The sequence below is a fragment of the Lissotriton vulgaris genome, chromosome 5 (genome assembly GCF_964263255.1).
Source record: "Lissotriton vulgaris chromosome 5, aLisVul1.2, whole genome shotgun sequence".
NCBI lineage: Eukaryota > Metazoa > Chordata > Amphibia > Caudata > Salamandridae > Lissotriton > Lissotriton vulgaris.
Genome location: NC_141693.1, coordinates 397909737 through 397925998, shown reverse-complemented (window position 1 = coordinate 397925998; position 16262 = coordinate 397909737). Strand labels below are relative to the sequence as shown.

Here is a 16262-nt window from a genome sequence, read left to right as displayed (position 1 = left end):
TGCAAAGACATTGTGTGTTTGTAAGAGTCTCCGAGTGAGACTGGAGCGATAAATGCATGAAATACCGCCCCCCATTTTAACTAGTCTATCCAGTCTAATGTCATATTTGGGAGGCACTAAGATGTCCAAAATTGACAAGGAGTCGCCGTTGAGCCAAGTTTCTGTTAAGATCAGGATGTCTAGGGCATGTGCAAGAATAAGGTTGACAATATCAGCAGCGTGTTTGACTGCTGACCTGCAATTAAGTAGCATCGATTTGATGTGCGATTTAGTTGCCACCATTTCTAGGTGTGATGTGGGTACATGGACTAGGTTGTTGTTCTTGGATCTGTGTTTTGCAGTGGTTTCTCTAAACGGGTTTGAAGGTTTAGGATGAATGAGTGCCGAGGTTTGAGAGACACTGTGAGGGCCATTATAAGACAGGAGGGAGTGGATGACATCTTCGGATAGATGGTTGGTGGATCAATGGGCGATTAGGATAGGGTAGAGTTTTCCCAAGAAAAAGTAGTGTTTTTTTCCTGGACATAAATATTCTAGTGCCATGCTTGCCTGTAGCAGGAGTGCTGGGAAAATTAGTCTCAGGGATGGAATTACTCATCAAAAATGTTTCCAACTTCACTGGGATGAGTAATAGGTTCTGCAAGCTGCTTTTAACTAGTTGGAGATATTGCTTGAGGTCAGCCAACTTCTCTTATATGGAGGTCTGACTAGAGGTGGAAAGTAGAAGAGGCCCCTCATGGACGGTGGTGGTGGGGGGAGATTGGAGTCTCCATGGGCGAGGAGGCATGCGTAAATGTGACCATGCAGTTATGGGCTCAAGAAAGGTGTACTGGGGGAAGAGCGAGGGTGACGGGTAGGAGGAATTTACCGGTTAACTGTCACTACCTGATAGTTGGTTTGAGAGGAAGAGGACACTGGGGGTACTGGAGTGGGGTGAGAACTACGTGGGCATAGGCAGGAGTCTGTGTCAGGACGTTGTTAGAGCTGCAGCTTCCCCTATTAGACTTACAGACTTCAGGCGGGGGCGCTTTGTGAATCAGACTCATGAAAGTAAAGGGGAAGGCAGATCCCCTAAATTGGTGTTCCGACAGATAATGTTGGGTAAAGTAGATCCAGGATCTTCCTCATTGTTAAGCTCTTAGTTTTCAGAGGGTTGTGTGATCGAGGTCTGATGAGATGGGGGTGTGTGGAGCAGTGACAAGTGCTGCAGTATAGTTGGACAATGTGACAGGCTGCATCATATCTGTGGGAGGGCTTTGATGTGGAGGATTAACCTTCCCAATGTTATCCAGGCTATTTATAATCCTCTTAAAGGCATTGTCAAAATCATTGAGGTTTCTGTCAGAGGCTTGAATAGGGGTGATTTCGTTGTTGCATCTCTGCATTGAAGTCTGGTGATGGAATTAAGATTACTCTGAAACCATGAGGAGTTTCCTTCATTGGTTTGGAACAAAACATGGAGGTCAAGACATTTCTGCATTGTGCTCTTCTGTTACTGAAGACTATGTGGTCATTAATCACCACTGCCTTAGACTTGAATAAATTGGTGTCCGATACTAGTGTTTGAGGGAACCTTTTGAGTAGATTAGGTTTGAAACTTTCTGCAGCTTTCTTAGAAAGGTTTGGAGGGTAGATGATCTTAGAAGCGTTCCGCCCTACCTGCGATAACAGGTTAGCCCTAGAGTAAACTTTAGTTAGTGCCATGGTGGGGGTTGTATACAGCGAGGTTGCTTGAGCTCAGCTCAGGATATAGCCCGCTTCATGAGGTGAAGACCAGGTTAGCGACTCCTACCGGTCATTAGGATTCAAGAGAAAAAAATAAATAAAGGAACGGTGTAGGTTGCATGAAGAAGGTCTTATTTTTAGTTCATAACTCCTGGAGCTCTAGTGTTGGTGCAGGGCACAGGTGCCCTGTAGGAGGAAGAGCAGAAATTCCTAGGAGACCGCAGGAACGAAAACCACTGCAAGATGTCCGCCAATGGTTATGCCGACTGTACTGTTAAGCTCTCCTTTGCTGTCTGCCATTCAAGGAGGCCTTCGTCTGTTTTACCTGTTTAAGAGCGCTCATTCCTTCTATCATTACAGTGAAGCCCAGTGATAGTTCTTAAGTCCTTCTTTCATAACAGTTTCTCTTGGTAGATTTCCTAGTTGTTGCTGATTGGGAGTTAAAAGCTGGGCGCCATTTTGAGGATGACAAAAAGGCTGGCGTGGGCCCACTAAAATGGAGTGCTGGTTCACCGGGATCTGGTTTACTTTAGCAGTGCTAGATAAGTGGCGGCAAGAGGCTGCTTTGAGAAGGTCACAAGTCCTCTTGTTTCCCATAGTGCAGAGGTCATCAGGGTCAGCTGAAGGACTGGGCGCACTGGCAAAAGAGAGGGAGTGGAGTTCCCAGAAAGGCAATGTGCGCAACCTCTGGCAGCAAGATCAGGACGTCCCAGGCCGTAGACGTGAGCTAGGGTACTATCGTGCATGTGAATTGATCCAGCCGGAGATCGATAAGTGGAGCAGCTTGGGACCACTCTGAGCTGCTACTCGGGCCACACTATGGGATTTCAGACACTCGCAGGAGGAATTGAGGTGTATGGTAGGTGATGCAGATGGGTTAAGCCCAAAGTTGGACACACAACCGAGGCGGATCCCAGAGGAATCAACCCTCCAGTGAGCTAAATACCTGAGAATCTGGGGCAGATATGATGAGGTGCTCTCCAGTGCCGATCTGTAGTCCAAGGGCTAATGGACTCCGATGCCAGATGTGACAAGGCAGCCCTCAAGGGAAATCCAAACGTTCCTGACTCAATAAATGGAAACCTGGTTTTGCCAGTAAGAGGCCATCTGGCACGCCTTACTTGTTGCACAGTTAGTTAGCGGTTCATCGATGGAAGGGGATGCAGTTGGATATTTTAAGGAATAATTATCCCAACCCTGGGAGCCTCTTTGTCCAGCTCGGTGGCCATCTTTGAATTCCGCAATTGTTTATTTGTTTTTTTCACCATAATCAAACTTCATCCATGTAATCCTTAGTATACCAAATCTATTTACTTCTTCTCAAATTTTTCTGCGAGTCCACATGCTGTGTCTAATTGCACATAGACACAGCATGTGGACTCGCAGAAAAATTTGAGAAGAAGTAAATAGATTTGGTATACTAAGGATTACATGGATGAAGTTTGATTATGGTGAAAAAAACAAATAAACAATTGCGGAATTCGCACATTCAGCAGTGCGGTTGTTTGGGGCGTGATGAAGCCCCACGACAGTGATGTCTATAACTACAGTGCCGACAGGGCATGGCACTTTAAACTCAATCAGCACGCACCCTTTAGATGTAAGCAGATGAACTTGAGAAATGGGGAACACGAGGTGTGCATCCTGCCCCCCTTTCAGTGCAGTTCTCTGTGGTAATGCCATTCTGTAGTGTGCCCAATTAGCTTTTGCCTTGCCCTGATGGTTTTAGACAGGATAACTACACATGCCGCACAGTCCTCTGTGCTGAGGTCTTTGGGAAGATAAAGGTTACAGACAAGTTGTGTGTCTTTCTATGCATATTTGTGGTGCCACTTGTACATACCCCCTTTAGATTCTGCCACATGCCCCTTTCTCATTCTTAAGTCAGTCTTCTCACCAGTGTTTTTCTGCATATTCTTGGTGCTCTCTTCCCATTGGTCACTGTCAATCCTCTTTCCTCAGCGATGATTTCAGTGTCAAGGTCTTATCAAAGGTAAGTAACTTGCATTAAAAACATGGCTGCAATTTTTCAGGTTCTCTCACTTCTAGTTCCAGATTCCTTGCTTTAGATTAGATACCAAAGCAGTACTTCCCCTGAGGTGGGTCTGCAAACTGGCCCAAACCACAAATTCCTGGAGGAGCACCCATCATGACGGACCTGCCTTTAAAGGCAGTAGTTTTTATTAAAAAGCGTGCAAGGATGCCCGCTCAACAGCCTGACAGATGCCCAGGATGAACTCCATGAGCTAATGCAGTGGATGCAGCTTGGGCTCTGGAAGAATGAGCCTGCATGCCCTCAGCAGGTTGCTTCTTGGTTAATATGTAGCAGATCTTTATGTAGAGTACATTCCACCTGGAGATGGTCTGGTTCTGCACTGCTTTCCCTTTCTTTGTTCCAGAGTGGATTGTCCACCCGTGTTCTTTGGGGTAATCGATGTAAAATGACAGTGCCCTTTTAGGGTCCAGGCAATGCAGCCTCTTCTGAGAGGGGTGAGGCAGAGCAAAGAAAAGTGGGCAGTGTGATGTTTTGGCCTACGTGGAGAGGTGTCACCACCTTTAGAAAAAAAGAGGCATGTGTTCAGAGAAGGAGTAGTTTCTGTCCTGTAACTCCAGTTCTGTAGTAGGGGTATCTCTGTTATAGTCATAATCTAGTGAATAGTCCCGCCCATGTGCGTGGACCCCGGAGCAATCAAAAATAATCTCTTAAATTGTCAAACAAAATGCAGAACTGCAAAGACACTTAAGAGAGAATTTAAAGACAGATAATGCAGCCTATATCCACAGGCCACACTGTCCAGTACTTCAACTAGAAATTCCACGAAAAACTCCACACAAACAGCACAGCCTGCCCAGTTTCCTCCATAGAGAAACTTGCCTCTACCAGCAAAAGCCTCTGGATGATAGAGAGAAAGGAATGGACAGACAAGCCCCATAGGCTGCCATCATGTGTAGGTGTACGCATTTCCCATTATGTGGCTCAAACAGGACACTGTGCCTTTAAGAGAACTCTCCAGAACTTCTCCCAGTATCCCAGAATCACTAGATTATGACTATACACAGCGATCCCCTACTACAGAACCACTTTGTCTCTGGAAATAGATGGTGTATGGAGGGTAAATAGAGAGCCTGTAGCTCACTGACCCTCATGGCTGATATGATGGACACCAAGATGACTATCTTGATTGCCAGAAATCTGAGCGCAGAAGCGCCTGAACATATCAGAAAAGTAAAACTAAATTAAGTCCCCCATTGTGGTATAACGAAAGGTTTGGGAGAAAACGTGTGCTGAAGACCTTACAATAACGCATCATAATGGGTGACTTAATCAGGTAGGGTTGATTTGACAACTGCTAAAGGGGCAAAATGGCAGAAAGATAGCCCTTAACTGTGCCCAGGGCAAGGTCTTGCTGGGCTAAGGACAGAAAAAACACCAGCACTTGGGACAAGGGTGCAGCAAAGGGGTCAACACATTTTTCAGAGCACCAAGCCACAAACTTCTCAATGGCAGATGTATACAGTTTTTGTAGATGGACTTCCGGCTGCCAAGATGGTGAAATCACAGACTTCTGGAGGGAGGCTGAAGACCATCAACTGTCGCCGCTCAATAGGAGTATGCGCTGGACAGTCTGGAGCACCCTCTTGTCCTATGTAATGGCATATCATTGTGGCAGGGAGTGCCGGATCCTGCCTCCAAAGGAGTGCCCATGTTGCTATGAGGCCACACTATAGCTTCGGTCTCCTAAGGTCTCCTAAGGGGCTTGAGACCTGTTCTCAAGTTCTTTGACGCCCCGACCAGGCAGCTGGTGATCCAGGCAACTATCATCTCCCGCCTGGATTATGCCAGCTCTCTTCTGGCTGGGGCTAACCAGGCCGAGTTAACCAGTCTGCAGCGGCTTCAGAATGCTGCGGCGAGGGCGATTGTCGGCCTGCCCAGATTCAGCTCGGTGGCAACTGTCCTTCGTACCCTACATTGGCTCCCTGTCAGGAAGCGCATCCTTTTTAAGGTCTTGTGTCTCGCTTTTAAGATTCTGAGAGGTATTGGCCCGGAAATCCTATCCAGCTGTCTTTCCTTTTATGTTCCCACCCGCACCCTCCGTTCCCAGGGTTTGGCCCTTGCGGTGGTCCCCAGATTTAGGCTTAGTCGCATGGGTGGCCGCTCGTTTAGTGTAAAGGCCGCGTCAGCATGGAACTCCCTTCCTGTTGAAATTCGTCTGATGGAGGACCTCTTGACTTTCCGGAGGGCTTTAAAAACTTTCCTGTTTTAGCTGCTTTCATGTTTTTAGTTTCCTGTTGTGTTATGTTCTACCTTGTCTCTGCGCCGGGACGCCCCTTGGCTGGGGTATCTGTGCGCATAATAAATCAATATAACATAACATAACATAACATAACATAGAGGTTTGGAGGTTGCAGTCGCCTGAGCAGATCCCTTTCTTTGATTCCCACTGGACTTGTGGGAGCCGCATCCGCAGCCACAAAAAGGCTGGGAAGCCTTAAAGACATGGGCGATTTGCTGTAAAGGACATGGCTGATAAACCCTACCCTACCATAACCAAGGAAGGAGCAAAAAGACACGTGTGGTTGGCGTGGAGACATGGTGAGCCCCAATGGCTGACCAGTGATGCATTCAAGCACTGAATCAACCTCGTCGCCGAGCAGGAAAGTGCCGTTGACGGCATGTCCATGAGAGATCTCTGAACATCTTACGAAAAGCAGTTCTTAGCCAGGCATCGAGGCAGAGTGCCACCGATGAAGCAATGGCCCTGCCCAACAAGTCGGTTGTATTTAGCAGGCATTGGATGGTGAACTGTGCTGCGTCAAAGCCATTGGTGATGGTCTGGTTCACTGTGGGTCAGGCCTCCTCCTAGACCATAGGCAGCACTTGTGCAACAGAGTCCCACACAGCGTGTCTATATTCGCCCAAGGGGCACATGGTGTTCACAGACGCAGTGCAGGTTTGGCGAAAGAGAAAATCTGCTTTCCGAGGGTGGCCAGCCTCTTGGATTCCCTGTCTGGTAGGGTGGCAGGGGATGAGCCGGACTGGACTTGTACCACCAGACTCTCAGGTTTAGGGTGCTGGTTGAGGAGAGTTGGGTTCCCAGGACCGGGCGGTGGTGGTGCACAATCGGCTTGTGCGCAGGGGTACCCATGCAAGGCTTGGTCCGTGTCCCAAGCAGGATATCCGAGAGGCCTTCATTAAAGGGTGGGAAGAGTTCCGTGGCAGTATCCCCGGCTGAAGCACCTATGTCAAAACCGAGTAGACTTCCATGTAGGGTAGCTTAAGATCGATGACTTCAGTTGCCTTCCTAATCACCATAGCAAGGGTAGCCCCCTACATCCGTAACCACACTAATTGAGGAGACAAGGCCAGATCTGGAGCTGTGTCTAGATTACCGGCGTCAGCCCGTTTCTTATACAAGTGGTCATCATCTGGTTGGGCCAAAGGGTCTTCCACGGGGTCAGGGTAGGTATAAGGATTAGCAGATACAGCTCAACCAAAATCCCCCACAGTGCCAATCAAAGAAAGGAGGAATTGGATGGTCTTATGGGTCGGAACAGTCTTATGGGTCGGAACAGTCTGACTGGTCCGGTCAGCACCAGATTTGACATCATGAGAGACTCTGTATCAGAGTTGGGGGAAGGACTATGGGCTCAGAATCGGTAAGAGGCATTCAGTTTCCATATCTGATCTTGACCATGTCTCCCAACAGTATAAAAATTAATACACCGTGACGCGATCAATTTAAGCTTTCTGGAAAGGTGACGAGTTATCGTAAAGAGGTCAACTATTACCAATTTGGGAGGATGTACAAACCAAGGTGACCAAAATCACTTCTAAATAAAGCACTTCATTAATAAAGAGAACGGCTCAGATTTCTCGCCTAGTCATTTTATCTAGCTATGAATAGCTACTACACTGAGGACATTAACCCAGAAAAAGGTCATTGATTTATGGTATCTAGCCTCTAGGTCCACCAATCATTTGCTAATGAATTATTTGACTGAAAATATGATTTTTAGCAAGTAAAATATTCATCACCTTTGATTAAAATGAATAACGGTTAACTCCGATTACTCAGAAGTACTTAAATTTAACAAAAGCAACAATCATAGTTTCCCACCTTATTCCTTCAGCAGTTATACATTATCATTATCATCATCATCATCATCCTCCTCCTCCTCTTCCTCTTCCTCTTCCTCCTCATAATCTTCCTTTGCTTTAAAATGCAGTTTCCTGAACTCTCTTCTGCTCATTGACGAATATGCTGGAACAACTGGTGGGATTTCCTGCAAGAGGAAAACATGGTTATCACAGCAGGAAATTGCATTTGGTATTTTAAACCAGCACTACCATGAAAGATTATACCAGCAGTTTAACACAGGGTTGCTTTTCAATACATTTTTAGCACCTTTTGTAATACGAGAGAGGCTTATAATGTTCTTGAAAGGCCCTTCTTTCTCAGCCTGGAACCAGCCACTACATTTCCTTCCTTTGAAGGAGATTCTGATCTCTTGACACAGCATCAACTAACTCCCACCCCCCTAACGACAAAAGAGATGGTTTTGATACTTATAACCGCAAGTTAATATTTTTTTATACACATTTCCTCATTTGGCTTGTTGTGTGAGGAACACCAACAGATATACCAATGATTGCAAAAGTTTGCGCCAGCACTCTCAAGAGCTACAGTTCAACATAGTCTCACCAGCAAGTAGCAGAGGAGGCTGCTTGTGCATTAAATTCATAAACAGCCCTCCATGAAATACTATATTATATATATATATATATATATATATATATATATATATATATATATATACACACACACACACACACACACACACACACACACACACACACAGACTGGCTGAGGTTCATACGCACACAAACACCTGAAAAGGTGTGGCAGGGGGACACACAATACTTTGCAGAATTGTATACTAACAAACCTTGCTCTTAGCTTAATCTAAGCTGAGTCTGTAGTTCGTCCGTGTTAATTAGAATACTTACTGGCATACAGCTTCACTGAAGCTACAATGCCACTCTCATGCTTCCTCATAATACAGAGGAAACCACCAGCAGTGACTCTCCCTTATGGCCACGGATGTTCTGTCCTTGTCAGCAACTTTTTTTATTATACCAAAAGAGAATAACTGCTTAAATTTTTTTTACATTGGCATGCACAGGTGACTACGATTGTAGGAATGTATGTGGTGTGCGTATGCAAACCTGTAAAGTGAGTGAGTGCAAGTGAGTAAGATGAGCTACCTTGAGTAGGAGTATGCCAGTGTAAGGATGAGACAGTAATAGGGAGTGAGAGAACCAGTTTGAGGATGAGACAGTAATACGAATTGAGAGCGAATGGGCGAATGAGTGTGAGCAAATGGGCGAATGCTTGCGAGCAAATGAGGGCGAGCGAATGAGTCCAAACTAATTGGCGAATGAGCGCAAGCTCATGGGCAAATGAGCAGAAGCTAATGGGCGAATGAGCGCAAGCTAATGGGCGAATGAGCGCAAGCTAATGGGCGAATGAGCGCAAGCTAATGGGCGAATGAGCGCAAGCTAATGGGCGAATGAGCGCAAGCTAATGGGCGAATGAGCGCAAGCTATTGGGTGAATGAGCACGAGCTAATGGGCGAATGAGCGCGCAAGCGTGTGCGCACGATCGAACGTGCGAGAGAGGGGGCGCGTCGGCAAGAAAACGTGTGCGCTGGCGAAAGAACGTGCACGCGAGAATGTGTGTATAACAGAGTGTGCATGCAAGACTGAGTGAAGGAGTGTGTGAATGTGTGCATGTGCTTTGCTTGCGTGTCTGTTGCTCACCCTGGCAAGCTGGAGTTATTTGTGGACTTCGAGGCCCCCATTGCAAAATACTAGTACAGGCATATAGATTTAATGCTTGGAATATGGGGCACTCAGGGCAAAACGATGGTTCTAGCATATTGGAGGTCATTCTTGGCAAAAGGAAAACTTGTGGCCTACAAGACACAATTCCTGGGGTAAGAGGCACCAGTCGCAAGTTCTGGTGCTGGCACACTGGAGGTACATTCTTGGCATTTAGGAAGACAACCATTGCATACTGTTAGTGGTGAGAAGACAACCATGGCATAATGCTGACCCCAACATACTAGAGGTAAATTTTGACTCAAAAGTCACTCATGGAAACGGTTTTGAAAAAAAAAAGTCACTCATGGAATATGGATGGCATCAAATGCAAAACTCTAGAAATAGTGTATTGCATGTACTTATTTTAATAATTGGTCACCCATGACATATTGGGGGAAACCTATGAATATAATGATGACCCTAGCATCATGGAGATAATCATTGATAAATACAAAGTTACACACAAGGTTCTGAAAACAAATCTGTTGTATGACGTTACAACGCATTCCATTGCAACGCATGCCTTAATCCCGCATGCGTTACAACGCAAATGCCATTCTCAAGCAAAACCTTTACCAAAAATATTACTTTACCACGCATACCTTTACAACGATTTTCGTTGTAAATTCATGCATGGTAAGGGCATACTCTTGGTAAAGGTTATTTCAGACCCCTTGCCCATTTCCTGTAACTGCTCCCTCGCCCCCTCCCCTCTCTAGTTCTCTAATTTTTTTTAATACTCCTCCCCTGTACCCCTGCGAGACCCCCCTATCCCCAATCCTTCTTAGAATTACCCCTGCCCTGAACCCTTAAAATGTTTCCCTTCGCAATTTCCCCCACCCCTAAACCCTTCTTACAAATACCCCTCCCCTGCCCTTAACCCTAAAATTGGACCCCTGCGTAACACAACCCCCTCAATCCTTATATTTATATATTTGTTATCTAAAATTCCCCTTACCGCTCAACGTCGTCTCTTCTCCATGATCTTCTGAGGTGATGTTGCACGTCGTATAGAGGAAACGTAAGTGTATTTCCATTTCCTCTAATGACGCGGATTGCCTCCACATTGCTAAATGAGGTCTGCAGCACGCATCTTAGTAGGTATTCAACTCCACATACTAAAACGTATCAATTTACGAAATTGTGCCAAATACAACCACTTCTGGATCATGAATGAGTTTCCCATTTACCTACACTGCACATTTTAAAGAATCATTCTTAGGATATGTCGCAATCAAGGGCTACAAATGAAGGTAAAACATCTATTCATCACAAAGAATAGGTTTTTCTACAACACTGATCTTAATAACCATTGTAGATTGGCCAGCGGGAACTATCAATAAGCTTTGATAACCGTTTAAAATATATTGGTAAAGTCTACTGACTGACTAGTAAAGTCTATAAACAGACCAAGGATGGTGCAGAAGGAGCTGGGACTTTCAGCAAAAACCATGCTCAGCAGAAAACCAGTCCCTAGAGTTCTGCTTTCTCCTAGTCATGAAGAAATACACCGACTTTATTCTGTAATCCAACAACTATTTATCTATAGCAGATTCTGCTGTGTATTACTCCCCCCAGCTCTCACAGTAGCGTCTGATAAATGTGTGGTGGATGATAAAAGGACAACAGGCATTGCAAATGTGTATCTTGACAATCAGATCAACACATTGTTATTGAGTGTAGGCATTTTAAGCCCTTGTCATACAAGATTGATGAGAAAGAAGGAGGAGGTTTGCAATTTTCAGAAAATATTTTAAATTTGGAAAACATGAACCTATGAACCTCTACAACTAAAAAACATGATCAATCTTTGAATAAGCAATTGATTGTCATAACTAATAACGGAGTCTGTCTTCATATGACGAACCTGGTGTGTGTGCGCCCAGTCTCAAGGATGCGTTTACACCCCTTGTAACACACTCAACCAGGAACCTCCAAGTACAACATAGAATGTAGACAGGCATTCTGGGAGGCTAGTAGGTAAGGTCATAGAGGAAAGTGTGATGACAGCAGGTGGCCATGTTGGAAGGAGAACTAGTTTACTACACATCCTCCTCCTTTATCTAAAAATGTATTACATACCATCCTCCTCCTTTATAATAGAGAGAAAAATAAAGATAGAGAAGGCAAACGAGCGTTAAGGGGCAAAGAGTGTTGGGAGTGAAATGCGAGGGGAGACACATCACCCAAAACAACTAATAGGTATCACCACCACCTATTTCCCTTAGACAGACCAAAACAGGAAAAGTCAGTCCACTTTCTCCTATTAGTCCGTGACCAGCAAAAACAACACAAAGAGAATTTTTTTTTTTTGGTTGTAAGACCTTTATTGCAGAAAAATGCAAATGAACACAGCATTGTGCCTTCCACCTCGGAGGCCGGCTGCAATATACTCATACATCAAACAGCATGTTATAGGGTAATACAGTGAAATGGCCGACAATCAGGGGTGTGATGAGAAAGAAGGAGGAGGTTTGCAATTTTCAGAAAATATTTTAAATTTGGAAAACATGAACCTATGAACCTCTACAACTAAAAAACATGATCAATCTTTGAATAAGCAATTGATTGTCATAACTAATAACGGAGTCTGTCTTCATATGACGAACCTGGTGTGTGTGCGCCCAGTCTCAAGGATGCGTTTACACCCCTTGTAACACACTCAACCAGGAACCTCCAAGTACAACATAGAATGTAGACAGGCATTCTGGGAGGCTAGTAGGTAAGGTCATAGAGGAAAGTGTGATGACAGCAGGTGGCCATGTTGGAAGGAGAACTAGTTTACTACACATCCTCCTCCTTTATCTAAAAATGTATTACATACCATCCTCCTCCTTTATAATAGAGAGAAAAATAAAGATAGAGAAGGCAAACGAGCGTTAAGGGGCAAAGAGTGTTGGGAGTGAAATGCGAGGGGAGACACATCACCCAAAACAACTAATAGGTATCACCACCACCTATTTCCCTTAGACAGACCAAAACAGGAAAAGTCAGTCCACTTTCTCCTATTAGTCCGTGACCAGCAAAAACAACACAAAGAGAATTTTTTTTTTTTGGTTGTAAGACCTTTATTGCAGAAAAATGCAAATGAACACAGCATTGTGCCTTCCACCTCGGAGGCCGGCTGCAATATACTCATACATCAAACAGCATGTTATAGGGTAATACAGTGAAATGGCCGACAATCAGGGGTGTAGAAGCGTGATAGGGATTACAGTAGTAGGACGCAGACAGTATAGTGTAGTTGGTGTCTCACAGTTTTTGAATATTTAAGAAAACTTTCAATTACCGATACCCTGTAACAACATCAGAAAAAAAAAAAAAGAGGCAAAAAATACCTTAAGAAATATATAAAGAAATTAACAAGGATTACATCCACAGTACCACAGCATTCGCCCTCCTATCATCTGTTCTATTATAACTGTAGCCTGAATGCATTTCGATCTACAGATCGTCCGTACTTTGTGCAGTTCGCTCCAATGAGTGTGTGGCAAGATAGTTGCGTAGGTATGACCAGTAATCTTTTGGCGGGACCTGAGTGGAAGTTCTTCTTCATATGTCGTCAGCGTATCCTGACAGTAGATCAGGTCCTCCAGCCAACGCCTCAACGTTGGGCATCGTCTGCTGTTCCAGTGCAACGAGACTCTACGCTTGGCCATCAGGAGAGCAACAGCACAGAACTTTCGCTTGCTTGCTCTGACATGTGGCACCAGTCCCAGCAAACACACCTTTAATGTGCAGTCAATGTGCGTCTCTAGCATATCACTTAGTGCATCAGTTACCTGCACCCAATAGTCTGCAATTTTCAAGCACTGCCACGCCAGGTGTATGAAATCTGCATCTTCCTGCCTGCACCTCTTACATCTTGAGTCTGTATTCAGTCCCCATTTATATAGCCGATATGGCGTATAATACATTTCATGTAAGTATTTATAATGTATGATCCTCAAATTACCATTCGCGGTCAACATGGTAGTTAGTAGGCATGTGGTGGTCCACTCCTCTTCCGTTAAGGGGTCTGGTATGGCAGTGTTCCATTTGAGTCTCATGGTCTCAGTATTACCTGCAATGTCGTCCTGTAATCTGGAATATAATCTGGATACTAGATTCGCTGCAGTGGGCGTAGTGAGCATGAACTGTAAAGATGTCATTGTTTGTGGCTCTGCAGGGTATGATTGTTAGTGTAGTTTCATTGCCTGCTGCAATCTATAGTACGTGAAGGTGAACAGTAGTGTAGGGTTGCTGATGTAGGTAAGATCCGCTAGTTGTACATATGTCCCATTAATATAGAGATCTCCCATTGTATCTATGCCCGCCTGCCTGAGTAGATCCATCCCTACTTGTTCCTGGGTAACCAAGAGTGCTGGGTGGCATGTTAGAGACAGTGCCGGCGCATATAAGGGCAGTTTACCCGCTTTTTTACCAATCAGTTGCCAGGCCTCGTTAGTTGCGTCAATGGTGTTAATATCACGCTCATGTAGCCTAGGCCTCTTGTGAGGTAGTATAGCCTTTAGTGGTATCGGAAGGGCGTCTCCGGTCTCTACTGCAATGTGGGACATGAAGGGGATTTCATGATACCAATAATGCGCAAATTGCGCCTGTGCACACAGATAGTAGAGTAGAAAGTCAGGCACTTTGAATCCCCCCCGGGCGTATGGTAGGGTCATCGTCTGTAAATTTAATCTGGCTTGTTTTCCTGCCCAAAGTAGATTAAGGACTAGTTTGTTTATGTTTCGAAATACCACAGCGGGTGGTTTAATCGGTATGTTGTTGAATAAATAAAGTAACTTCGGCAGAAGCACCATTTTGACTATGGCTGTCCTATCAGCTAGTGAGAGGGGGAGCTTATTCCAGCGCGCTACTTTGGCTTTCAGCTCAGTTATGACTCTACCATAGTTTGTGCAGATGACAAGCTCTGGATTTCTATGGAACCAGACCACCAGATAGCGTGTAGGTTCCTCCTGCCACTCTAATGGGTAGTCTAGCGCAAAGGGGAGCGTACTATCGGTCAGTGCGAGGATAATAGATTTGGTCCAGTTAATATGTAGGCCAGAGTGCTGGCCAAATTTTATGTATTCTCTCAACAGAAGGTTGAAGTGCTGTTCCAGATCCCTGACATACAATACCATGTCATCCGCATAAAGGGATATGTGGAGGGGGCGTGTCGGGAATTAAAGGGCCGAATAGTGATGATGTTGTCTTATTTTACACGCTAGAGGCTCCAAAATCAGAGCAAATAACATGGGGGATAGGGGGCACCCCTGTCTGGTGCCGTGGCAGATCCGGATGGGGTCTGAGACATAGTTGTTCACTTTTATGCGGGCTGTTAAGTCAGTGTATAACATTGAGATTCACTGCGTGAATATGACAGGGAAGCCCATGCGTAGCAGCACAGCATGTAAGAAGTGACATTCAATTGTGTCGAAAGCTTTAGCAGCGTCTAATAGCACCGCCACCGCCTTAGTCTCTGGTGTTAGATAGTGAGCCAATGCAAACAAAGTGCGAGTGTTGTGTGTCGTGGATCGTTCTGGGATGAATCCCGATTGGTCTGGCCTCACTAAGAGGGGCATCAGAGGCTTGAGTCGGGCTGCCAACAGACTCGCAATGATTTTGGTGTCAATATTTATAAGCGACAATGGCCTGTAGGAGTCGCACCGGTCGTGTTCTTTGCCTGGTTTTAGTATAGCGATCAGGATGGCTTCTCTCAGTGATGTGGGGAGCGTTTGTACTTCATGGGCTGCACCGTATAGTCTCACAAGGTGGGGGCAAACGAGTCCGCGAACGACTTCTAAAAATTCACCTGTGAAGCCGTCAGGGCCAGGCGCCTTGCCATTGGGAAGACTTTTAATGACATCCGTGACTTCCTCCACTGCTATCGGCCGGGATAAATATTCCCTGTGAGCGTCAGCCAGCCATGCTACTTCAATGTCCTCCATGTATTTTAACATGGCTGTTGACATTTATGCGTGATTCGTACAGGCTGCCATAAGTGGACATACATTTTTCCAAAATGCGTTGTATGTCATGTTTTGGGTTGCCCTCAGAGTCTCTTATGTCTATATGTTGTGATGCATGGCCAGTGCAGATTTTCTGTGCTAGTGCTCTTCCCGGTCTGCCCACCTCGCCATTTGTACGTGCCACTGTACGTTTCGTGATGTATTTCAGTTCATCTGATGCAAACTGCTTGTATTCTGCCAGGACCGTTTGAATTTTCCCCAGTATGTGAGAGTCTCGTGTGTGCTCATAATTGTGTTCCAATGTTCGTAGTCTATGCTCTCGACTAGTAATTTGGTATCTGATATCTTTAAGTATGCCTGCTGTGGTGCTTACATGTGCCTCTTATCGTAGCTTTGAATGCTTCCCATAGTACCCCATGGTCATCAGTGGTGGGAAGGTTATGGTCAAAGTATTCTGCAATCGCTTTATGGATAGTGTCCATGTACACCGAGTCTAGAAGGGCTTTGGCGTTAAATCTCCTTGCAAACGGTGGCGGGACATAACATGGCAGCTCTAGTGACAACAAAACCGGGTTATGGTCGGAAAGCGTGCGTGGTAAGTGCTTTAAGGAGGCTGTCCATAACGATAGGTTATTGGTACCCAGACAATAGTCAATCCTAGACCAGCTGCTGAATGCTGCAGCAACATGTGTGGC

General features: G+C 45.3%; 1 protein-coding gene across 1 annotated transcript in view; it reads right to left on the bottom strand.

Annotated features, from left to right (window-relative positions):
• The window catches only part of C5H1orf174 (chromosome 5 C1orf174 homolog), a 126805-nt gene that overhangs the window by 18149 nt on the left and 92394 nt on the right, over positions 1-16262 (bottom strand). Inside the window, exon 4 of the mRNA XM_086921735.1 lies at positions 7845-8010. Coding sequence (XP_086777861.1) covers positions 7861-8010 — 150 coding nt within the window. The 3' untranslated portion in view covers positions 7845-7860. The remainder of the gene's footprint in view (positions 1-7844; positions 8011-16262) is intronic.